At 41.0% G+C, this 26,594-nt stretch overlaps 1 protein-coding gene and 1 long non-coding RNA gene across 2 annotated transcripts in view; one reads left to right on the top strand and one right to left on the bottom strand.

The window, feature by feature from the left end:
* Window positions 1–1,070: 1,070 nt before the first annotated feature.
* Window positions 1,071–26,594, top strand: part of PDE11A (phosphodiesterase 11A) — a 363,233-nt gene continuing 337,709 nt past the window's right edge. The window contains 2 exon segments of the mRNA XM_025460463.3: window positions 1,071–1,532; window positions 1,534–2,112. Of these exon segments, the coding sequence (XP_025316248.2) occupies window positions 1,221–1,532; window positions 1,534–2,112 (891 nt within the window). The 5' untranslated portion in view covers window positions 1,071–1,220.
* Window positions 15,695–17,941, bottom strand: LOC112668174 (uncharacterized). The gene is made up of 3 exons (XR_007408554.1): window positions 16,537–17,941; window positions 16,126–16,251; window positions 15,695–15,869 (listed from the first exon to the last, which is right to left on the bottom strand). It is a non-coding gene; the product is annotated as an uncharacterized LOC112668174 (long non-coding RNA).

The raw sequence follows: 26,594 nt of genomic DNA, 5'->3' as shown, positions 1-26,594 counted from the left end.
CAAGGGAAACTTGATGTTCTTCTCAGTCTAACTAGCTGAGACAAGCCAGATCTGGAGCATCCCTAAGTCTGGAGAAAGAAAAGCTTCCCACAGAGGAGAAATCCTTACCCACAAGACCTAGGATGTTGGTAGGAGGGGAAGCATTGGTGGCCTTGCCAGACATAGTGGAGAAAGAAGGAAGAGATGGAAAGTCATTCATGAAAAGAAGAGAAACCACCCAATTTACAGGACTGGCTTGGAAGGAAGCCCCCCGAGGCCCTTAAATCCACCCTGCTATTTGCTCCTGCTAGGCAAGGTCACCCTAATCCAAGGAACCGTGTTTTAATCCCTCCACCCCCTCCAGATACCACCTTTCCCCACTCCCCCAGGCGCATGCATTTGGTTAAAGTCATAAGCTAGATGGGAAAATTCATTTGCTAATTTCGGGGAAATCCAGTTCCATTAATATTTACTGAACGCCCACAGGAGCTGGGCAGTCTTCGCGGGCAGTCCCAGGAATCCTAGGAACCGACAATCCACAGTCACATCCCAGAACATAATCCTCCCTGTCTCTGAGCATCCTCATTTCCTCGGAGTCGGCTTCGGGGTCTGATCCCCCGCAAGGCACCAACACTTCCTCGGACTTGGGCTCCCCTGGGGCCTCCTGGAAACGCTGGAGGATTAAGGGGCGGGGAATTGGGAGGGCTGGGGAGGTAAGGGAGGGAGGAGGGGGAAGGAACTCGGTGCGTTTCACCCCTTTAATCGTGTTCGATCGGGAGTCGGCCGCGTTCCCAGGCGCCGATCGCGCGGCCCGGAGACTCTTCCAGGGACCGCCTGGCCCCCCGGGCGGCGGACTCGGGCTGGCCGGGCGCCCGCGCCTCCCGCCGCCGCGCCCTCCTCCCGCGGGCTCCGAGCCTGTCGGGGCGTGTCCCGCCCCACCTCCCGAGTCTCGGCGGTCCACTCGCCGGGCGGCGGCGGCGGGAAGAGCGCGGGCTCGGGGCGCGGGACTGGAGCCGCGGGCGCCGCGGCAGCTCAGTGGGCGCACCTGCGCGGAGCGGGAGCCGCAGGACGCGGGCGCGGCTCCGGCCAACCCCTCCCGGCCTCGCAGCAGGTCCCCCCGCCCGCAGAGCCGCGCCGAGCTGGGAGAGCTGCGGGGAGGGCATGTGCAGGGCCAGCTAGAGGGCTGGGGCAGGGGCGCAGCTGGTCCGAGAGTAGGGTGGCCCTGAAAGCTGTCTGGGACCATGACAGCCCCCCACCTGGACTTTGGGGAGGTGGAAACTTTCCTGGACAGACACCCAGAGTTGTTCGAAGACTACTTGATGCGGAAGGGGAAGCAGGAGACGGTGGAGAAGTGGCTGCAGAGGCACAGTGGGGGTCAGGGGGCTGTAGGCCCAAGGCCCGCGGTGGCCGGTACCGGTACCGGCGGCGGGGCGCACGGCGGTGGCACTGGACCAAACGGCTCTGCCAACAGCCAGCCCGCTCCGGGTGGCGGGGACGGTGGCGGGGTCCCCCTGAGTCCCAGCTGGGCCAGTGGCAGCCGGGCCGATGGAAGCCATGCAGCGGAGAGCTTCTCAGAAGGAGCTGAGGAAGAGTTTTGCTCGCTCCAAGGCTATCCACGTGAACAGGACCTACGATGAGCAGGTGACCTCCCGGGCCCAGGAGCCCCTGAGCAGTGTGCGGCGGAGGGCGCTTCTCCGGAAGGCCAGCTCCCTGCCCCCCACCACGGCCCACATTCTCAGTGCCCTGCTGGAATCGAGGGTGAATCTGCCTCAGTACCCCCCTACGGCCATGGACTACAAGTGCCACCTCAAAAAGCACAATGAGCGTCAGTTCTTCCTGGAACTGGTCAAAGATATCTCCAATGACCTTGACCTTACCAGCCTGAGCTACAAGATCCTCATCTTTGTCTGCCTCATGGTGGATGCTGACCGCTGCTCTCTCTTCCTGGTGGAAGGGGCAGCTGCTGGCAAGAAGAGCTTGGTCTCCAAATTCTTTGATGTGCACGCAGGAACCCCACTGCTGCCCTGCAGCAGCACAGAGAACTCAAACGAGGTGCAGGTCCCCTGGGGCAAAGGCATCATTGGCTATGTCGGGGAGCATGGAGAAACGGTCAACATTCCCGATGCCTACCAGGTAGGACTTTGCATTGCCCCCCTTCCAGAGCCCTGCTGGCCTGTAACCTAAGCCTTCTGTTCCCCTTTGGCATCCAGGAACACATTAATTTGGATTCTTTACAATACTAATCTTGCTACTTAAATTCTTTCCAAGTTTAGACCAGAGTGTTATACACCATCTTTGATATAATGGTCTTTTCCTAACACACAGTGGCTTGTGAACAGTTCATATATCACAAGGACTACATTTTGCACTCAATAATATCACATTTCTCTGTCAAGATTCCTTGTCTTTAAGAATATCAGTGTATGGTTTCAGAATGCATTTGTGAGGTGCTCAAAAAAAAAAAAAAAAAACTCCAGAATACTAGTGTCAGTCTGAAGAAAATGGGATGTTGGTGTCTCTGATGTATTTTGGGACTGTAATAAATTTCATTCTCATTCAAAGTTGGACAGGAAACAAAGTACCAAACTACTTTCACATCTCTTTAGTTTAAAATTGCATACATTTCAAGGTAGGGAAGAAGAAGAACAGAGGAGGAAAATCAGAGGAACAAAGGGCCTCTGACCCATTTGTGCCTTTCTAATTGTTTCTGTTATTGAATTTAGAAAGGTTGGACAAGTAGAGGGATTATTTATCTTAAGGTTTGAGTGTAGCATTATCTGCAGTCAGCTTTTGACAGGACTGAGCAAGTAGGTTTTTTTGTGAAACAAACAAAAATTGATAATTTTTTAGCAAATCCAAAGGCAATCAGCAGGGTAAACATGCTAGTTTCAAGTGGACAAGGAAACCCAACTTGCTGTTTTCTGGTATTTTTCTAAGCCTTTCATTTTCACGGCGATTTGAACTTGCTATTAGATGCCAGATCCGAAAGCCAGTCAGTTCTAATTTCTTCAGTATCTATTCACTGAACATGATGAAACTGGATGTGTTTTCTATGAGACTTCTTTAGGGTTCATAAGAATTGAAAGTTCTTATCCTTGATAATGAAAGTTTCATGGTCATTTGATGAGCACTTCTTCCAGTATCTAATAGAATTACCTGTTTCTCTGAGTTTGGTTGCTGTTGATCAGAATAGCAAAAGTGGTGGGAAAGACACTGAGGGTAAAATTTTCTGTATTTCAGCTGTAAGTTGACAATTTATGTAGAAAATTGAGTTTCAGATTTTTGTAAGGTGCCTGTCAGTATAACAATTTCATAGGGATGCCTGTCAAAATACCATTTCATTAAATTTTTGTTATTGATTATTATTGAGGTGCATTATTCATTATATTCTCCTTGAGGACTGATAGTTTTAGGTCAAGCAACCAATGAATGAATTTTCATAAGTGTCTGTTTCTCTACGATCTTGGAAAGCCATAGGAAGAAATGGAAACATTTAAAAATTGGTATGTTGGGGATCCCTGGGTGGCGCAGCGGTTTAGTGCCTGCCTTTGGCCCAGGGCACGATCCTGGAGACCCGGTATCGAATCCCACATCGGGCTCCCAGTGCATGGAGCCCGCTTCTCCCTCTGCCTGTGTCTCTGCCTCTCTCTATCTCTGTGACTATCATAAAAAAAAAAAATGTAGGAGCTCTTTATAAAAAAAATAATAAATTAAAAAAAATAAAAATTGGTATGTTGAAGATTCTTTCAAAAGTTGAACAATCACAAAGTCTTTTCCATTACTTCCATATTCTTATTGTGTACTTGGGCTAAAAATAAATAAATAAATAAATAAATAAATAAATAAATAAATAAAATCCCTTCCTAGTTGGATGGCACTTGTTAAAGCCCAGAATTGCAATCTATTCTCTTCATTGCCTTCACTTTTCTTGTTCTTCCCCAGTTGATATTCTCTCATTTCTACAGCCTTTATTTCTTGCTCTCCTCTTTTGACTCCCAGCTTGTATTTAACATTGTCCACATAACCATCTTTTCTCCCAGAGTAGAATTCCCAGCTTTCTCAGCAGTTGACTTGTCTTCCTGCTGCCTGGAACTGTGGCTAGAGGTGTTATCAGAGTTACAGATTTTCGGGTTTGCAGCAGCTGGTATTTCTTCTGGGCCGTACTAGTACTCTGAAGACAGAGTGTAAAGCAAAGTTGCCTTTGATATTTGAAAGCTGACAATTTGAAAGGAGAGTCCCCAGGGTGGCGTTAAGTGCTTTAAGAAGACGAGGTTTTTGGGAGGACTGGCATGAGGCAGGTGGGGGACGGTGTAGTATAGGCTGAGAGTTTGAGATCTGTTTGGGTCATGTCTTGTCTTCATTTCGACCTGGTCAGAAAGTTTCTCTTTTGTTTCATCACTGGCTTCTACTATATATTTCTATGTTTTTAACTATATTTCTATGTTTCTGCATTTTTTTGATGCTACTCTTCTTAAAAAAAGAACTGTTTTAAAAAAAAAAAAAAAAAAAAAAAAAAAAAGAACTGTTTTTTTTTCTTTATTATGATACACCATAATACGCAGTCACCATTAGTGTGACCTTGGGAGAATTTCTTAATCTGTGAGTCTCAATTTCCTCATCTGCAATATGGGAATAATAACATCTACATGGCAAAGATAAGATAATTGTTTGGAAAATAAAATGAAGATTGCATTACAGCCCCTAAAACAGTACCTGCCACATTGCAGCTGCTCAGGAAATGGTAACAATTTGTGATGATATGATGATGATTAGTCTGCTAGAATTGTTTTATCCTTACCTCATTTTCAATTGCTTTTCTCCTTATCTGGGACTGAGGGGTGGACTCAGCACATTTTGACCAACCTGCTCTTTACCTGAGCCATGTTCCACCCTTAAATTATGTTCGAATTGTCTTTACATTCAAGGAAGACAGAAATATCTATCCTTCTACCCTTTTTTTTTTATTTTTTTTAAAATTTTTTTATTTATTTATGATAGTCACAGAGAGAGAGAGAGAGGCAGAGACATAGGCAGAGGGAGAAGCAGGCTCCATGCACCGGGAGCCCGATGTGGGATTCGATCCTGGGTCTCCAGGATTGCGCCCTGGGCCAAAGGCAGGCGCCAAACCACTGCGCCACCCAGGGATCCCCTCTACCCTTCTACCCTTTACTTCAGATTCCTCTAAATGTGATTGGTAACACTTGACCCTATCTTATCCGATCAAAAGTCTTATGCTTTTAGGAACTTATTCAATAGAAACTTTTTACAGAGTTATACTAATGTTGCATTCTTCCTAAATTCTAGCATTTCCCCCATCCTTTCCGTTTTCTGACTCTTATAGGTTTCTCTTAATGAAAACTGACAACCTTTCAAATATATGTTCTTTTATCAGTGTCGTCGTAATTCTGATCATATATAAACATTCTGAAGTTTCTTTGTAAAAATATAACCATCCTCTCTGATTCTTCATTGCCTACTATGTTTTTAAGGTGTTTCTTGCTCAGATTCAACTGTCATTTTTTTTTCTTCTTCAGGAAATGAAATTTTGATCATACAGAGTTTCAAAATTTAATCATTTGAAAATTAGGCTGATGATCCTCTTGGGTTCAGGATGTGGGTGAGAGAAAGGCCTTAAAGATACTTATGAAACTATGATAATAACCATGACATTCTGGAGTCAGGGGTAGACTATTTAATGAAATACTAAAGTTGATAGCAAAAAAAAAAAAAACCCTTAGTTTATTTCATCATTTTACATACTTTCCTCAATTTGTCCAAAAAAACAGACTTGGAATCAGAAGAAAAAAAAGTGCAAGTGGAAAAAAATTCATTTTAGGTATCCAGTATGGATCACAGTGACTGCAATTTACCTTTTTTCCTTGACAGTTATAAGTTATTAAACAGCCCACTTTAATATAGTAATGAAAAAATTGCCCTCTTGGGTTCAGGATATGGGTGAGAGAAAGGCCTTAAGAAAGGCCTTAAAGATACTTATGAAACTATGATAATAACCATGACATTCTGGAGTCAGGGGTAGACTATTTAATGAAATACTAAAGTTGATAGCAAAAAAAAAAAAAACCCTTAGTTTATTTCATCATTTTTCATACTTTCCTCAATTTGTCCAAAAAAACAGACTTGGAATCAGAAGAAAAAAAAATTGCAAGTGGAAAAAAATTCATTTTAGGTATCCAGTATGGATCACAGTGACTGCAATTTACCTTTTTTCCTTGACAGTTATAAGTTATTAAACAGCCCACTTTAATATAGTAATGAAAAAATTGCCCTCAAGAGGTTGAAAGTAAGAGCACTCAAGTAACAGGTGTTCTCTTTGAGATTATTCTAAGCATTCAGAATATAGCACTTTAAACATTAATAAAAAGTGTGAGATGACATTTTTGTTAGTGTTGATAATGATGATACAGGTGTTAGATGGGCTTTGGGTCTGAAAAGCAGTCAGGATGTTTTGTTAGGTAAACTGGGAGGAGGAAAGGAGATGACGCAGAAGGGTTACAGGTGTGCCAGGCTTTCAGAAAACCTGATCTGTTTACACTACAGATTCATTTATTCATTAGTTCCAACAAGCATACACTGAGCGCCCATTGTACCTAAGGCCTGGGTAGGGGGATTGTGGGTTTATACAAAGGTGAGAGGATGTGCTTTTTGCCCTCCAAACACTTATATTGGAGGGGCATATACTATACGCAAACAAGTACATACCAAGTGCTATACTTAATAAATATTGCAAACTGAATGATTAGTCTCAGAGAGGAACGGAGTCCTATTATAACTGGCCTCATGATGGAAGACTTCATGGAGGAGGTGCCATTCAAGCTGAAAAAAGGATTAGATTTCACTGTTGGAGACGATTGCGGGTTTCAGTGTCATGATCCAGGTGTAGCAAAATGGCTTCAGCAGAGGCACAGTAATGAGCAAGCACAAAATGTGTATAGGGCACAGTGAGTGGTTTAATCTGCCAAGGTATTGCCCATGCTATAGAATGAATATGCAAAAGTAAGATGAAGGTAAAAGAAGAAAGAACCTTGAATCCTTGACAAAAGAATTTGGATTTTACTAACAGTCAGTTAGCCAATGACTAACAGTTACAGGGAGCCCTTAAGAACATTTTAGTAGGATCATAGTGGTGTTTTGGGTACCCTGGTGCAGTAGCTGAATGGATTGTACAGGGGGAGGCTCAAAGCCGTGGAACTAACTAGTAGTCCATTACGATGGTCTAGTGGAGCCATGATGAAGAACTGAACTAAAGAACAGTGGGAATGGGCAGCAGGGGACTAATGGAAGATGTTCTGCAGGTTTGGATTTGGGCTAGGAGGAAGGGAAGTTAATAATACTCTGGGTAATATGGAGAAGAGTGATGTTGTTATCGATAACAGGAAAATAAGCTTGGTGAATAAAGATTCTACATAGAGCCAGCTACATAATTCGTGGAGTGTGGTGCACAATGGTAAAACAGGAGCCTGGTTGGCGGTGAAGTTAATCTCTTCCTAAAACTGTGCCAGCCTCAACCCCCAGCAGCCATGTAATCCCCTAGTGATTTCAACCTCCATCCTAAGCAGCTCTGTACCTGGATTTCAGGTAGGCAGGAAACCCCCATTGAGTTCCCTGCCTAACTGGTCATAATGCTGCCAGTTCTGGGTAAGGATGATCACAGCCTTGCTCCTCTCTGTGATGGCATGGTCATGCACCTGACCCTCCCCACACTCCTACCCAGATCCCAAGCAGGAGCAGAGGCCAATGGTATAGGTAGGGGTGTGGGCCTCTTGGGGGTGTGGGCTTCTCACTCAACCGAGGTGACGTGGTTGTAGCTCCCAGTCTTGAGGGAAGAGTGATGAGATTGGAGGCCAAGGGAGGCCCAGGATACTGTGAGCATGGGTAAATAATCAAGAACTTGTTCTGGGCAGGCACTGGGAGCGAAGACTGAGTGTGAGCCAAGGCTTCAAACTTTGGGGTCATATGCCATTGTTCCATTGGACTTCACTTGGCACAAATTCAAAGATAAAATTATTAAGAGTTTCATACAGCACAGCATTAAACCTCAAGCAGGAGGCCCCTATGCAACGGCACCAGTCACGTGTCTGTGAAGCTGGACCTGAGTCTGAGTCATTCTGGGTGTTAGGTGGAGAAGTTCAATTTTATTTCAGCTAGTGTCTACTGCTTCCTTTCACATGGCCTCAGCTCCATCCTAATTAAATTATGTGCCATTTTCAATGCCTGGATTGTGCTTTTCTGTTTCTGTGCTTTTCATCTTTTCTGCCAGGACTACTCTTTCTCCATATTTTCTCTGTCAAATCTTGCTTTGCCTTCTCCTAATATAAGAAGAGAGAGATGATTGCTTATCTTTGAAGAGACGGAAAACAAGCAAACAAAAATTATACACAAAGTTGTGTTTAAGAATGCATTCTATTATACTAACATTTATAATTATTAAATACAAATATAAATAATGATATTTTATAATTTGCTTTCATTCAATTTCATTTTAGAATAATCTCCATTGAAATAACTAGATTTAAAGATGTTTGACTTCAGAAAGGATTAATTTCATATACCTAGAAAATTCAGTGAGGACTATGCTTCCTTCCCTAATGAGCCGGTGCTGACAAACATGGGTCTCTGGTCCTGTAATTGAGTTGCTGAGATTTGCTTAAAAGGCAGATGTTGATCCCACCTCAACACTAGTATTAAAAGGAGTTACATGCGTTCTTGTTTCAGCCTTGCACATAATGTTTTAAAAATTCCGTAAGCCCACAAACATGTTCACTAGCCCAGAACCAGAATTGGTTTTGTGCTTGAAGCAGGAAACATTTGCTGTTTCAGCCCCTCTTCCTGACAGACACATGATCATGATAAACACAGTGACAAATTGCATTTGCTGCTTTGTACATGAGGATAGATTACAGAGAAGTACAGTTCCTACAGAATCATGGGGAGGTAATTTAAGGTTAACTTAATTTTTTCCCAACCCATAAGCTAAATGTTTACTAATCTGACCAATTTATTTTGGTTCCTAAGGTTTGGGTCACCTGTTTATTTACAACACTGGGCTTAATTTGGAAGTTAGTGTTTCATGTTTAATATAGTGTTGAAAAGTCATATGAAGCTTTCCTCTGAAATAGCTTTGAGTTGTTTTACAGAAAAGTCAACAAGGTCTTGACATCCACTACTTACTACTTCAGTTACTTATTTTAAGGGTGGTGCTTTGCAATATAACCACATTCTTTTGGAAAGTGGAATTTGAATCATAAAAGAAGCCGTTTAGTCATGAAAGGGTGAGTTGGGTTTCTAATATTTTAGGAGAAACTTGGTTCCTGGCCATTTATAGCCATTCAGGCTAAATTTATTTTTATTTATTTTGGGGATTAAAATAGTAAAGAAAGTTTCCTAGTATTAAAAAAAGTGTATTTTTTATAATTCCAATGGTTTCTTATTAATTGGTTGGTTTCAATGATTGAATAGTGGTTTTTATATATTAATAATAAATTCTGTTTCCTATCATAACATATAGTTTTAGGCTGTTGCAAATTTAGTACAAGAAATTTTTTTTTAAGATTTTATTTATTCATTCATGAGGGACACAGAGAGAGAGAGAGAGAGAGAGAGAGAGAGGCAGAGACAGGCAGAGGGAGAAGCAGGCTCCATGCAGGGAGCCTGACGGGACTTGATCCCAGGTCTCCAAGATCACACTCTGGGCTGAAGGCGGCACTAAATCACTGAGCCACCTGGGCTGCCCAAGAAATCTTTTTTATCTAAATGATAAAATGAGGAAGCTTTGAGAGCTTTTTAAGGGTGTCCATTTTTTAAGAATTAAAATATGATGATAGAAGGGAAACTGAAGCTCCACTGTGGATTAACAATAACTATATTTATGGAGCACTAATTATGAGCCAGGCATTAGCTCATTAGCAAGCATTGTCTCTTTTAATCCTCTCTACAATTCCCATAGGCAGCTATTAACCACCATCATTTTACAGAAGGAGAAACTGAGGCTTGGAAGGGTTGAGTAAGACCTTTGGACTGCAGAGCCTCCATGTCCACCATCCTCAGTGTGGCCTCTACTGACCACTAACTATGGTATGCACACTCACATCTGTCCCTTTGCCTTCTTTTCTCTGCCAGTTTAAATCCTCTCACCTCTCAAAGCCCCACTTCATGAAGTTCTTGCTAATCTCTGCCCCATCCCACCCAAACTAGATAGGATTTCTCCCTCTTTGATCTTCTGTAATGCTTTCTATTTTTATAGTATCATAACTATTTGGATACTACATGACCTTTTGACCATGAATTCCCCAAGATTAGGATCATGACTTCTTCATTTCACATTCTGCAATACTTCATATATGGATTAATGTAAATCTATTCAACTAAGTAGTTACATGGATATACCCTTTATGTGGTCATTTCAACCACCTCCAAGTACAAAGTTCAGCCTGTGCAGGCCATATAGATAGCTAAGCCAGGAATTCATCCCCTGAGCACATCTCTTACTCTTTAAACTTGATTTTGTAGATTTTTTTTTTTAAATAGGGCTTACGAAGCCCAGATAACTGGTCAATTATCTGAATTGCTTGAATCTGCATTAATCAAATCTTCATATAATTGCTGGGTTCCTATCTCCTCACCCCCTTAATTTTTATTTTTACTTTATTCCATGTGGAAACCATGGAGAAAGTAGACTGCTGCTAGCCAAATACTAAACTAGCAGCAGCCCACTACCATCTTCTTGGCCAAAGCATAGGATGGAGTATGTCTATTCTGGCTAACTGAATTTTCTAGTTTTCTGTGATTACCCCATTCATGCAGTACAACTTTTTAAAGATAAAACATTCCTTCAAGGATAAGGTCTTACGGATGTTAGAACTTTTCTCTGAAAGTCTTTTCAGACATGAGAGATTATATTTATCAACCTTGTAATTATTTATTTTTCAGGAACATTGTACTTTCAAATTTATCGATGACATTTCTTATGTTTCACATACTCTCAGAAGGTCTCAAAAATTCAACTTCTGAGATGGTTGAATTTGCAAACTACTCATTCCAAGATGTAGTTATTAGATGTCCAGAGAGCATGTCCAAGCAAGAGCTATCTCTTTCCCTTGTATTCCCTATAGTTATAATCATCAATAAACTGGGCTGGTTGCTATACCACTTCTCCATCCCTCCTTCCAGCTGAAATGACAAAGTGTCCAATAGTAAACAATACAACTGCCCTTGTTATATAGAAGTGAACCTCCATCCCTACATCTGAAGAGGTGGGTGCAACCACCCAGTGTCACTCCGTGTTTGAACCCAGGGTGAGTTGAAACCAGGATGGCAAAGAGAGTCTTCCCTGGCACAGTGATTCATAGGAGTCAGCCTTCTGGCTCAGAACAGAATAGTGAATGGTGACAAGAGCATCTGGAGAACCAAAGGGGGGCTATCCAGAGTCATGAGGATATTTAATAGTTTACTCACCATGAATGTAAGTGTGTGCAGAGACCAGGTCAGGTGGAAATATCTCTTTGATTTGAACACTGAATTTCATCAGTGTATAGAAAATAGTGATTGAAATCTGTTGAAAATGAGTTCAGAAATGCCTCATTGGTGTTTGGCTATCTTCTTCTGTCCAAGTAATTTTGTTTATTCCCAATATGCTATTTCCCTGAAGAAACTCCATAGGAGGCAGCCTGGGCCAATCACACCTAACAGGGAAGAAGTGACTTTGGTCTAGTTAATGGAACTTTTTCCCTAAACAACCTGATTAATAAGCTTATTTGTTTGAGAATTGAATTCATCAATTACTAATCTCGTTAAATGGTAAAAGCCATCAGCATGGTATAGAGCATGCTCTAGACTTAGAGATAGGAATCTTGAGGTCAATTCCCAGTTCTGCCTTAGAGTTTTCAGCTATAATAAAGGGATAGTATTTCCAGACATGTCTATCCCACAGTATTTTGTAAGGACGTATTTATTAAATCCAATATTAGATTCTAATGAGATAATGAGAAAGAATATTCAAAAGGATAAAGTAAGCAATGTAAGACCTTATCATGTTTTTAAATGCATAGTCAAGCAAGCTTTATTCATAGGGCCTGGCCCTGGAAAGGTCCTTGTGCATGAAACGAGAACTTTGATTTTAAATGTAGTAGTACCTGTATTGAACAAATTTTCTTATTTTCCATATTCTTGATGTTATGGTTCTTGGGGCCCTGATCCTGCAAAGACTGACCCTCTCAAGGGTAGCTAATTCCTAGAGATAATGAATGACTCCCCTGCAATTGCACCTGTGATATACAAACCAACCAACCCAAAGAGCGCACATCCCCAACAATCTGCTTGATCAAACTCACACACCAAGCCAGAATCCCCCTGTTTATGTCACCCCAGGGCCAAGTCTCAGACCACTCTTATAGTCCAGAGCCTGCTGAAATTATTCAAACTATATGATAATAGACTGATTCAGGGACTCTACCTGCCTCTGCCATTTCTTCCTAAGAGAACCCTAGTAAGGGCTGACTCTGGTCTTTACCCATGTGGCCCTGCATGATGTGCCATGCCTCCTGTGTTTTAAGGATCTGTGAGTATAACCTTTCTCCTTCAAGACAATCATTTCCATGTCTGTGTTTCTTACCATACTGGATTAAAACTAGTCTCAGGCACACTTTAGGATAGTACCATACATATATGATGCCTTATACATAGGTAATGATTACTTTAAACTGTAAAGTAACCAAATGCTTTAAATGAATTTTATACTGTCAGTATTTACTGGCCATAATACATATTGTGCATTTGACAAGTGTAGTTATGTTAATTTTTTACAACTGATGAATATGCCTATTTTTCTAGTATAACATGTAATCCCAAAAGTATGTATTGGGTTTTTGTGCTATAAAGTCTCCAGATTGACCATTTGCACTTTTATTCTTGAAATCCTAAAGATTAAAAATTTTTTAAAAATTTTAAAAAAGATTTATTTGGGAGAGAGCGAGCATGAGCAGGGCAGAGGGAGAAGTAGATTCCCCACGTAGTGGGGAGCCCAACATGGGGCTTGATCCCAGGACCTGGAGATCATGACCTGAGTTGAAGGCAGACACTTAACCACCTGAGACACCCAGGTACCCCCTTAAAAGATTTTTTAAAATGACAGTATTTGGATCTAGTACTTGTAAACTAAATAAATTGTGGTAGCCAACGTTAAAGGCTAAATGAATACTAAATCATGGTGCTTGTAATCAAGCTCTAATAATTTATTAGGCTAGGTGGAATCTATGACACAAATTTATTTTAAATGTATTGACTATTCACCAAATAGAAGATAGGCTTTCTTTATTTTATGTTTTTCTGTTTGGATATGTTGTTAATGTTTTGCTGTGCATTATCCTTATACTTAAGCTACTGATATTTATCAAATTGTCAGAATGTCTTAACCTTTACTTTTTTCAATTTAAGGAAATTAGATGTTATTCCTTTTTCATTTAAATGGCTGTATACAGTTTAATAACCTAATAGTTTTTATGAGTATTTGGCAACTTAATGTGCATGATTACATATTTAAAGTTTTAATAACAGCTGTAATGGAATTAAGAACTGTAGGCTTGGGACATTGTAGGAAAGATTATCTCAGGGTTGCTAAGGAAACCATTCTAAGTTGTTCTGCATAAATTCCTCTGGAAAGATGAAGCTGTAATCCCATCTCTAATGGCCACCTTTATAGAGTATATACGTTTCTTACGTAGATGCTTCTTTTTGCTTCTAGAGAACCACTAAATGATAGGATATATGCTTCTTGCATCTGTTAAGGCTGGTTCCTTTTTCTGTCTTCTGTGAGACTGGGGTCAGATTCTTCCCTCACTTCCTCTTCTCTGAGCACTGGCTTTGAAAGTCCAGGGTAGCCATTGCATCCCCTTTTTATTATAGCCCAGAGATTAGCATACAGAGAAGCAAGGAAGAGAGTGACAGTGAATGTGCCAAGCATTGGCCAAGCAGGCCAAGAAGCACAGAATCTCTGGAGAAGAGGGTGATAAGCACAGCTCGGGTCCAAGGAATCTTTCCCCTCTCTCTTTTCATCCATTTCTTAAATGAGGAAACAGAGAGGCAGCTTCTGGATTTGGTCCCTTTATGTTTTCCATGCCTGCTGTGAGTCCCATTGAATAGTCAGAAAGGAATTGGCACTCAGGGGAGTGCCTACTAATTTAAAATAGAAAGGGCAGGCAAACATTTTTCCACCTCTGAATTAACCAAATTGAGATGATCTGCTATGTTAAATTAAAGAACAAAAAGGTCAGCTGGGGAAAGAGAAGCCACTGTCACCACAGGGATGTTTCATACCTAAGACCTTGAGTTTCTGTTGAAGAAACAACCAACTTTATTCTTAGAGATAGCTTTGAAGAATAAAGCATTTATGTATGTAGCGATATAACAAAATTAATCATTTCTTGTGGCAACTTTGTAAGGCTGTATAACTTAATGCAAAATTATATGGAAATCATTTGATGAAAATGTATGGAAAGATATGAAGGTATAAAATGAAATAGACATGCTTTCTCTTTAGCAAGTGAAGGTACAGTTTGCTTCCAAACCACCTCCTCTCTTTACTCTTGATTGTTGATCTGACCCTTCTCCTTGAATGCTAACTTAGCATTTAACTACGGTATCGGACATATAGTAAGTAGGTCCTTTTTGGTGAATCATGTTTGAATGAATGGAAGAGCCCTATTGTAGTCTTCATTTTGTCTCAAGAGTGACATGCCCTGATGAGACCATTATGTAGCTAAGAGTGTCTCAACATTGGCACTATTGACATTTTGGACATTTTGGAATGCCTGGCCTCTACCCACCAGATGTTTGCTCGGTTGTGACAATTAATAATGTCTCTAGACACTGTCAAATGTTCCCTGGGTTCATAAGTCTCCTCCCCACCTTTTGGAAATCACTGATAAAAGACAGTTTGGCAATAAGTATGTATTGCCTTAAAAATAGTCCTAACTTCTGATTTAGCAATTCCAGATCATTCTAAGAAAATTTTTATGGGTATGTGCAAAGATTTGTGTATATTTGTGATAGTGTTATTTATAAAAGTGTAAGCTTATCAATCCAAGCATCCAGCTAAATGTTTGGATAAATAGATTATATTATATCATAAAATGGAACATTTAATCAGAGAAAGTTGCCCACAAAATATTAAGTGAATGAAGCATATTTATAAAACAGTAGCATCCCGGTTTTCTTAACAATAATAACAATAACAAAAGCATGAGAGAGGGGGCTGGATTCAGAATCAGACAGATCAAATTTGATTCCCAGTCCCAACCCCTCAAGAGTTGTATCATATTTTATTTCTACAATTGTTAGTTTCTGCAGCCCTAAAATGGGGATAATGATAGCTATCTTAAAAGGCTGTTGTCAGGATTAAGTGATATTATATATCAAAAATGTTCAACATGCTGTTTGTTACGTTATGAGGACTCAGTAAAACGTTCTGGGAATAATGCATGGGGAAAGGCTGGAAGATGATTCACCAGAACATTAATAGAGATGAGTTTCTTTTTGTCTTTGTCTTTTCTTTCATGTATTTTTCAAAAATTTCCACAAATATATTTACTAATAGAGTGCCTGTAGCTGCTTTAAAGGATACACCTGGCAAGCTCAGTGGCTCTTCCTTTTTTTTTTTTTTTTTTTAGATTTTATTTATTTATTCATGAGAGACACACAGAGAGGCAGAGACATACGCAGAGGGAATGCAGGACTCGATCCCAGGACTCCGGGACCACGCCCTGAGCCAAAGGCAGACACTCAACCACTGAGCCACCCAGGCGTCTCTCAGTGGCTCTTTCTGATGAATGGGTAGCTGTCCTCCAAGAGGGCATTCTTTCCTGCTTGGGCCTCCACACCTGCAACATGGGGATTCAACATGTGATCAGCAGATGAGGGGAGACAGAAATGGATGAATGACATGGGAGGATTTGTGGGTAAGGTCTGGAAGTGGCACACATTATTTCCCATTTCATTGTCTTTCCAGACTCCAGAACTCAGGCATGTAGCCATACCCAACTGCAGGGAGGCTGGCAAATATAGCGTAGGCCCACCCCAAAGTGGATCCCAGCCCAAGAGCCATCCAGTCATGGCATGCAGCTTAAAGTGTAAGACCTTCAAGTAGTGAGCCATCCTTTCCAGCAGGTCTTCCTAGTTTTCATAGGCTGGGGCTCATGAGCAGGATTAATTTCTCAGAATAAGATTTGAGAGAGAAAACCAGCTGGGCTTTGGAAAAGGGACCTGGAAGAAATGGGGAGAAGATTCTTGCTGTTTTAGTTTCCATTGTTGAGAATGGATTAGAGAAGAGGACTCTGTAGGCAGGACATTTGCTGAGGAGATTGTTGTCTCTAATCTCAAAGTTTTGTAGGTTACAAAGGATGGAGCTAGACCTGGCTACATAATTTGTGGGACCCAGTGAAAAATCAAAATGAGGTTCTAGTCATCCTTCCAGGCCAGCCACCCCCACCTACACCAGATAGACAATCCCAAAAGGCTGCAGCCTCTGTGCCAGAACATGCATCATACCTGGATCAGGGGTGGGTGAGAGGCCACTCCAGAGTTGCTTTACTGAGCATGCTATGGAACTGTAACCTGCAGTGGAAACAGCCAGAGCCTTGTGCCACCCTGAGACACTGCAGGCTCCTGATTTTCCTCATACCCATACCCACAACTTCACCAGGAATGGTGGGCAACCGCAGAATGTGGGCACCCTCCTGTCTCAACCCTCATCAACCTGACCCTGTTATAACCCTGGGTAGAAACAGGTAGAGGTCATGGGGCTGGGGCAAAACATAAATTCAACTTAAATTTCAAGTGTGTGTATAGACCCTTCTTAGGATGGGGCTCAGTGTGACTACATTGGATGCATACCCATAAAGCCGTTCCAGGGTGGTGCCTATACGATGGTTTTATCTGTAAGAATAATGAGGGTGGCAAACTCTCCATAGAAGTTTATTATTTTTCTACCTATTTCCATAACACTTCACCCATATTACTCTTGCTGTTTATTCTATTTTTGGTAATTTTAATTTTGGCTCACCTGTCTTTCTGTCCATTAAACTGTGAGCTCTTTGAGGGCAGATGCTATGACTTTCTCAGCTTTATAGCACTCCCTGTGTGCGGCACAGTGCCTAGCATGTAAGTAGTTAGGAACTCAAAAATATTTGTTATGTGAATAAGTGAGGAAAAGGAAGGTAGTCAAGAATTGGTCACTAAGGCAAGTGGCCTAGGTACTAGTACTACGTTACAAGGTCATATTAAGACCAGGGGTTTAGCTGAGAATGTTGAGGTAGACCACTTTATAGGCCAAGGGTCCTTTCATTTTCTCATACATGAGGTTAGATTCCTAGGTCAGGTGGTCATGTAGAAGGCTCCGGTGGTCCAGGCTGTGAATGTTAGAGATGTGAAGGTGCAGGGAACTGAGCAATTCAACTATTACCAGTAGAGAAGAGGAATTGGCAAAGCTGAGAGGATGAAGCAAGAGAAAAAAAAAAAAAGTATCAGCCATGACAACATAACAGGCCTAGGGCCTTGGGAAAACAGTGATTAGCAAAGGACATGTATTCTTATTTTCATATGGTTATTTGGATGGCAGTAATGTCGTCTTTTAGACAAGGCAGATTGATTCACTAGGGAAAGTGTAAAAGGTCAGACTGGGAGCTCTCTGCTTTAGGGCTGGAAATATACCAAATTAGTGTATACAGAGAGCCTAGTACCAAGCCTTTGATGAAAGTAAATGCACCACCACCACCACTACTTCTGTCTTCCCCCAAAGAACCACCAGTACTCTCCTTTCTCTATCTGTACTTGTTTCCTAGGAGCATCCTCTGAGACGATCAGATTCTTTTTTAGACTCCAGATATTTTTATCTGGATTGTCTAAATCGTTACCCTAGGAAATAGTCCTTTGAGAAGGATGCAACTCTTCTAAAGTCACCCATGACCAGTTGTGCTGAATGGTTAAATGACATCTAGACAGTGATCACAATCACCATCGTTCATGTTCCGGAACTCATTGGAACAATAGCATCAACAGACACATTTACCTAACCTATTTCAGACTCCCCTTAACTGTTGGCTTGCCTCAACCTCTCCCCTTTCCTCTCTCCATTTCTTTGTCCCGAACTTTCCATTTCCTCTTTTCTGGCGTTCCACACCTGCCTTCCTTTTGAGTAATTGCTTCCCCTCTGTCCTCCCAACTTCCCTCTCTTTTCCTCTTGCTTTTCCTGTCCCCTTCCCCCCACTTCCTGTCCTTCATCTTGCCCCTGCCCCTTTGCCTTATTCTTGCTTCTCATTTCTCTGTCTGCTTCTGGCCCTCCCTGACACTACTGACCTTAACATAAAATGGATAGGATGTGAAAATAAGTATTTGTTCTCAGTTTTTAATCTCCCAAGCAACTTTTTAAATCTCACAGGATTCCCTCAGAAAACAACTGAGTTTCCTTTTCACTTCCCTGTGGCCTGCAATTGTATTTTTCTTTTTCATTTTAAGATCAGATACATAAAATATTTGTTTTTCTTTTAAGACACACAATTTTAATACATTCCAAACTCTTACACCATGTGCTCCTTGGTTGTAATTTATTTTCTGAGGGTCAATACCTTGCAATATGAAAAAGATCTTGCCCTTCAAGTACATTCTAAGTAGAACAACTGACAGGGAAATTGGTATTTAAACATTTGGTATATAACATCCAGGGTTTTTTTTTTTCCAGGTGTTTATTAGAACAATGAGAAATATTACTTTTTTGGTATATCTCTTCATTTAGTATCTACCAGGAATTTTTAGCAATGGACACAGAAGTTACTATGCCGGCAATTCCCAGGCTGATTGCTTGGTTGAGGTCCTGTTTCTGTTAACCTAACATTCCTGTTAGTTAATGTCTCCTGCAGCATTCTTCTTTCCCTTTTGTACACAGAAAATAAATATTTTCCATCCTCCTGAATCCACCAAGAAGTATGTAGGATCTAATCACCTCTGTTATTATATTGCTTCTCCCCTATTGTATTAATGCTCTAAAACTTGCCTAGTCATTTGTAAAATTCAGCCACCAGACTTGCTGCTGCCCTTCCATGACAGTCCATCAAAGAGGAAGTTAACCAAATTTTATAAGCCACATGGCCCTGTGTCTAGAGCTAATGTTTTCTCTTGACTGAAAACCTTAACACCTGCATCTTGCTTTATTATTTCTAGCAGAAGGGAATGCCTGACTTGTATGTGAAAGAATTTTTTTTAATCACTCCAGCTTTATAAAAGGTATTTTTCCCTTCCTTGATAAAGGAGTACATTTATTTTGAATGCATTTGTAAGTCTCAAATTCTCTGTAAATGTACAAAGCTAAAGAATAGGCCAGAGACTTGCCAAAGCAAGCCTGGAGGCATTTTCCTGAGGCCACAGGGATGTAAGTGTTAGAGTTAGGATGATTGTGTTCTTCTGTCACTGTTTCTCTCATTCTTGGGCTCTGAGAAGACCCTGCTTATCAATAACATCTCTCTTTACTGCCCTGAACTGGCTGAGATGAAAGATAAGACAGAAGAGGAAATGGAACATCAAAATATCACATTTATAACTTGTTGAGCAGATACTGGTGTATGGGCTTATATTTAAAGGCTTAAAATACCTTCAGAATTAAATAGACCTATTCTCTCAGATACAGACAATTCTAGATGCCTACACTCTTCTCCACATAAGGGCCTATCCCTTTGAAACTTACGGCATTGAGGAACAAGAATAGGGGAATGATTTCTGTGGGTAACCTGACTCTAGAAAATTAAGGGGTGCTGGGCTGGGCTGGGCTGTGCATACCCAGTTAGTCTCCCTAGCATACTAATCAGGTAACTTATCCTGCCTTCATAGGAAAGAGTAAGGGGTGGGCCTAAAGGCTGGAAAGTTAAGGGAAATCTATTCTTATGGAATCCAGAAAAGGGGAAGATGCATTCCTCCTCTTTTTTTTTTTTTTAAGATTTATTTATTTATTTATTCATGATAGACACAGAGAGAGAGAGAGAGGCAGAGACACAGGCAGAGGGAGAAGCAGGCTCCATGCCAGGAGCCTGACGCGGGACTCGATCCCGGGACCCCAGGATCGCGCCCTGAGCCAAAGGCAGGTGCCAAACTGCTGAGCCACCCAGAGATCCCCCATTCCTCCTCTTACATAAGCCATGCCACCTCTCAAATAGATTATTTTATCTGAAACCTTGAGAGAACACTTTCTTTTACTGTCCCATCCCCCAAACATGCTCCTTTCCCTGCCTTATCTTACCCAATCCAGAAACCTGGACATTGTTTCTGATTCCTTCCTTTTATTCACCCACCAAATTAAATCCATCAGAAAGTTCTTCTGATTTACTCTTTAAAGGAAATCTCAGGTCTGTCCACTTTTCTCCATCTTTGCTGCCACAACCCCAGTCCAAGTCACCATTGTATTTCACCTAGATTGTTGAATCTTCCTTTAATGTATCTAATTCTGCTCATATTCATTTTCCACATAGAATGTTTATGAGGTTACAAGGAGTCCGTCCTCATTAGCAGTGGCTAGGAGGATGGGACCAATAGGAAAATAGGGCCACTTTGAAGACAATGAACCATAGAAGGCCTGTGAGCAGGAGAGGGACACAGATCTGGGCTGCTCTGCACTTATCACCTGTGGGAATTTGGGCAGAAAGCCTACTCTCTGTGACTTTAGAATCTTCATATATAACATGAGAAGGCTAGGAAAATGATTTCTAAGATTTCCAGTTCTAAATTTTCATGTTAATTATGGAAAGGAAGAGGAAAAGCCCTATAAAACACCTCTGCCCAAGAGTTGTATGATTAGTATCTTCGTAGCATGGTATGTGTAGTGTTGAATGGCTATGTGTCTGAGTCACTCAATAGTTATTAGTGGCTGCTCCAGAATGTTGTAGGAGTGGCTGCCATTCGGCTGGTGGTGTAAACTAGGGGAATTGTACTAAAGCTCTATTTGAGTAGCAACACATTGTCTTTTTTTGTGTGTGTGTATATTTTTTTTTATTGGAGTTTGATTTGTCAACATATATAACACCCAGTGCTCATCCCATCAAGTGCCCCCCTCAGTGCCCATCACCCAGTCACCCCATCCCCCCCACGCACCTTCCCTTCTACTACCCCCACATTGTCTTTATTTATCTTTGGGAAAGTTGGGAATAAGTTATTCCTTGGTATCGCCAGTGGATGATATCTTTAAGAAAGAAAGAATTTGGGTTCAGGTTTGCTTTTGGGTCTTCCCATCAACTGCATTAAAGGATATAGCCAACTATTAGGTCATAGGAAAAAAAAAAAACATAGGGTTTGAGCCCTGATTATTTGGAGCCACAATTTGTTTTCTTTTTTAAAAGATTTTATTTATTTATTTATGAAAGACACACAGAGAGAAGCAGAGACCTAGGCAGAGGTCCCTGTGGGGAGCCTGATGCGGGACTCAATCCCAGGACTCCTGGGATCACAACCTGAGCCAAAAGCAGATGCTCAACCACTGAGCCACCCAGGCATCCCTCACAATTTGTATTCTTAAGCACATGACCTGCTGCCTCTGTTGTGCTGTATGTACAATAAATAACGAGCTATTCAGCATCTTTTCACAACACTCTTTACTGAAGTTGAGAGACAACTTTGACATGGACTACACAGTTGATGTTTCTGGAAGCTGAGTTGTGAGCATGCAACACAGATAGTTCCTTTAAAAAGAAAAGCCGGGATCCCTGGGTGGCTCAGCGGTTTAGCACCTGCCTTCAGCCTAGGTTGTGATCCTGAGGACCCGGGATTGAGTCCCGCGTTGGGCTTCTGGCATGGAGCCTGCTTCTCCCTCTGCCTGTGTCTCTCCCCCCCGCCCCGTGTCTTTCATGAATAAATGGATAAAATCTTTAAAAAAAAAAAGAAAAAGAAAAGCCTTTCATTTTTCATCACAAGTTGTCAATACCAAAATCCGTTAAGGAAATCTATTTGCATCATTAGAAATTAACTAGAGGAAATTGTCAACAAATTTCCCACACTCTTTGGACATATTGATAATCTGCAAGGCAGAGATAGAGTTGTTCTTTGTAGATCTTATAGTTGTGTATATCCATTTTAAAGTAGGAGATGTACATGTCTCTGAGTAAAGACCTGGAGTTCCAGAATATATAAGCAAGGAAATTAACCTGGAATAAATTGTACATTTCTCTGTACTGTGAAACTTTTTGGATGCTATAGGTGAACTGTATGTAGGGCATCGAAGTTATAGCCATGACAGTGACTTATTGGCCCAACAGCTCTTTGCTGTTTGGCTAGAGGGAAGTCCTTTGTTGCTTTACTCATGGACTGGTTTGATTTCTCGGGACAGACACCCACTGAAGCAATCAAATATAATAAGTGGGGTGAGGGATAATATCCCAGAAATAACATCTGGGGAAATATCCCAGAACACAATACAGGAAATAAACAAGTCTTGTGAGGACAGGATTTGGCAAATGGAGAGCTCCTAATGCTCCTAGTCTGAATCCTGTTCTGTATTCTGGATGTGGTGACATGTTTATGTAGCATTTTATGATTTATATAATACTTTATACTGTATCAGTTCATCCTCACTTCTATGAAAGGTAGGAATCATTCCCATTTAGAAGGTGAAGAAATTGAGGCTTAGAGAAGTTAAATGGCCTAGAATTTTGGAAGTAAATAGTAGCAGGACTGGGACAGGGAATTCAGGACTTGGCATCACATTCAGCATTTTTTGCACTTCCATGAACTTCCTTTATGACCATGATCATGAGAGGTTTAACTCAAGGGGATATATTGGGAAATCATACATTATACTTATATACCAACTTTCAGCTTTTGGAAATTAAAGTAAAATCAGGATTCAAGCTTCACTTTCTTGGGTCATTTCATCATTTTTATGACATGGGTTGTACCTGAGAAAAGGTATTTACAATTCGCCATGTGCCTCGTCCTCATGAAGCATGAGGTTTTAAGCTTTCGGAAAGCATACTTGATTTCTTCTGTGCTTTCCTTCTGCAGAGGTCAACCTTTGCTAATATATTTAATCAACAGACTGGGGAAAAAGTGGCTACCCTGTTGAATTTGGTGAATGGCAGTGTTAACTTTGTTCTGGTATGTTAAGTTGAACATAAACTACTGTTTATTACCACTGACAGATCTCTTTCTGGTCGTGGAGCTGCATTTCACAACAATATGGGCCGTGGCCCTGACTGCGAACAGCTAACTGTTAAAAGTAGCGTAGCTTGATGAAAGGAGCCCATGTTTTATTTATTTTTTTTATTTTTTTATTTTTTAAATTTTTATTTATTTATGATAGTCACAGAGAGAGAGAGAGAGAGTGAGAGAGGCAGAGACACAGGCAGAAGGAGAAGCAGGCTCCATGCACCGGGAGCCCGACGTGGGATTCGATCCCGGGTCTCCAGGATTGCGCCCTGGGCCAAAGGCGGGCGCCAAACCGCTGCGCCACCCAGGGATCCCAGGAGCCCATGTTTTAAACTCAGGCATCTCTGAGTCAGCACTCTTGCTCAGTTATTGGTAAATTACATTAGGTAAGTTTACTTACCTTCTTTTAGCCTCAGGTTCCTTGTGTGCATAACAGGGTCAATAATACTCACTTTGCATGGCTGTTGTGATTATATAAAACGCCTGGCACAGATACCAGGCCCATGGTAGGCTCTTGGTAAATGATAGCTATCATTTTTATTATCTGGAGAATCAGTTTCATAATTATGTCAATTCCTTTATAATTTAAACAGATTGCAAACTTCATTTAAAGGCTAACTTACACATCCAATGCTGGAGTAATTGGTATACATTGTCTACTTGATGCTTGTCTACCTACTGGCTTAGAAAACCAAGTGAAAGCCAAAGTCATGGACTCTGTTGCTGCAAAGCTGGATTGTGTAGTTGCTTTCTCTTCAAGGCAAATTTTAATGTCAGTAGACTCCTGACCTGTCTTTATATGCACACACACACACACACACACACACACAATACTTAGCACTGCAGGTTTGGCTAGTATCTTGAATTTAGTATAAAAGGAGGGCCCAGTGGAGAAATTTCCTAAGGAATTCATGCTATTTATAAGGCATCAGTGTGAATCATCTGCCCATGACAGATACTGTCCGTGAGGAAAATAGCATTGGTTCTCATCAAAAAGTCATTTATTAAATTCCACTTCGCAAACGTGTACTGAATACCTAATATCAGCCAGGGATGATTGTCATAGTATAAGGCCACATTGCCCAAACCATAACCAGAAATGGTCTTTATGGACAATATTGGTTAGAATCTATGCTTGAAGGCTTATAATTCATTTTTATACTATAAGAGGAAAGGAAAGAAAAACATAATATCTTCCCCTTCAGCATCTTAAATGAATCCCTGACTATCCACACCCAAGGGGGCCAGTATCCCCTCATCTTGGGAAATTGTTTCAGGCCTTGCCTCCCCCCAGATGCTCTGATCTTCCCAGTCTTTTTCTTAGAAGCCATATATCTTGATTGTTTCTCTCTTGCTTGCTCCTCTGATTGACTTTTTTTTTTTTTTATATATATGCTCTTCTCTGTTTTCTGATTTGGCCTTCTGTTCAAATGCTACCTACATTTGCCATTGTCTTCCACCTTTTGACCTCATGAATAGCACATCCTTACATCTAGCCAAGACATCCAATGTACCACACATTGATCCAGATCCAGTGTCCTCAGCCCTCAATTGCCTGTTAGAGGAGGCAGGAATAGAATTTAGGCTCACCGTCATGACCTGTTAAAAGTACTTACTTTTCCTTGGACATTTATTAAGAAACCTTGACCAAGATGTATTGAATTTTGCAGGACCACAGAAGAGTATTTTAGTTCTGGTAATTCCTTCTTGTGATGACTTTAAGGAGATTATTATATCTCAGATCACTGCTGCAGCAAGTACACCTCTAAGTCAGTTATTTGCAAAAATATGATTATCAGGATTATTTCTCATCTGTTTTTATCTCAGTTGAGTTTAAGGAGTTTATGGCTAGGAAATTTACAAACCATCATGATTCTGTTTCATGGAAGAGGCCAGTCTGAGAAGATGGTGTCAGATGTTAAGAATGCCCTGTGGTGGGCAGCCAGCTCAGCAGTTTAGTGCCACCTTCGGCCCAGGGCATGATCCTGGAGATCCGGGACCAAGTCTCACGTCGGGTTTCCCTGCATGGAGCCTGCTTCTCCCTCTGCCTGTGTCTCTGCCTCTCTCTCTCTCTCTCTCTCTCTCTCTCTGCGTGTGTGTGTGTCTCTCATGAATAAATAAATAAAATCTTAAGAAAAAAAAATGCCCTGTGGGTGGATGATCTGAGATGGCAGGTCAAGGAAATTACGCAGGTTTTTGTTGCACTGCATGTCACTCTAAGTCTCACAATTGGAGTCAATCCTGTTGAATTACTAAAGGCCTTAAAACCTCTATCAAGATCAAATTTAGAAGCGCAAGGTGAAATACAACAGGGAAAATTTTTATTCCAACCATAAGTCTTTGTGGATCTGGACCAAAGTTGGTTCAAATTTCTGTAATTAAGGTTCAGACAACGTGATATATAAAATCTGAGTATTCGGTGTGTTGTACGGTTTTGAAAAATCAAGCAGTCCTGTGTTAATACCCAGGCTGAGTCGCTTATTGCCCATGGCCTTGGGTGAATTGATTAATTGCTCATTCCCTTGTTTTCATACATGTAAAATACCTACTGTGCAATTCCCAAGGTGTTCTTTCCAGTTGACAAAAGCAGAGCCATCAGAGGCATTAGAGACTTCTGTCACTGATGTTTTGGAGATGAGTATTATGCTTGCTACCTCTGCGGTTCGATGTTGGTTAATTATTTGATTTTCTGTCTCTTGTTGCCTACTACAATGATTTAGTGCAAGGTAGATACAAAGCAGTTTTGTAACAAGAAGTCATGTTTTGGTTACAGCCCTCTTTCCCCAACTGTTGTTTTTTAAAAACTTCTCTGTGATACAATAATTTTAGAGAGTTCATGGCAGGGAATCTTATATACTTTCAGGATCTTAAAATCAATTTTACCATTCTGAATGTTACTTAAAATAATCACATACCGAGGTCCATTTCAGAAAGAATGGAAGGCAGATAATATAAAACTGACTTCCTACATTTTAGTATCTTCCAATACTCATTCAAGTTTATTAATTTTGATTGGCCACCTACCCTTTAAAATTGTATATAGTGAAAGTTTGTTAGATGTTTTATAGTACAAAATATATAAAACATATAACTAGTATGGATTTAATTATATGTATTTTTAGAATTATTGCATAGACACAATTTATTTGGTGTGTGAAGTCAACTGAGCTGTACAATACCCTTTTCTTATTTTCATATGAGAAAACGACCCCCATATACTAGTTGTCCCCTTTGCTACACAAGACAGCATGCTCATCACTTAGACCTCTACAGAAACAGGAAAAAGGAATAGTAACATTTATAGAGTTTCTTTTTTTTTTTATAGATTTTATTTATTTATTTGCGAGAGAGGGAGACAGAGCATGAACAAGGGGGAGGAGACACAGGCAGAAGGAGAAGTGGGCTCCCCATGGGGAGCCTGATGTGGG

This window comes from Canis lupus, chromosome 36 (assembly GCF_003254725.2).
Source record: "Canis lupus dingo isolate Sandy chromosome 36, ASM325472v2, whole genome shotgun sequence".
In the NCBI taxonomy this organism is placed as follows: domain Eukaryota; kingdom Metazoa; phylum Chordata; class Mammalia; order Carnivora; family Canidae; genus Canis; species Canis lupus.
Note: the sequence above shows the minus strand (reverse complement) of the source record. Positions and strands in the feature narration are given on the sequence as shown.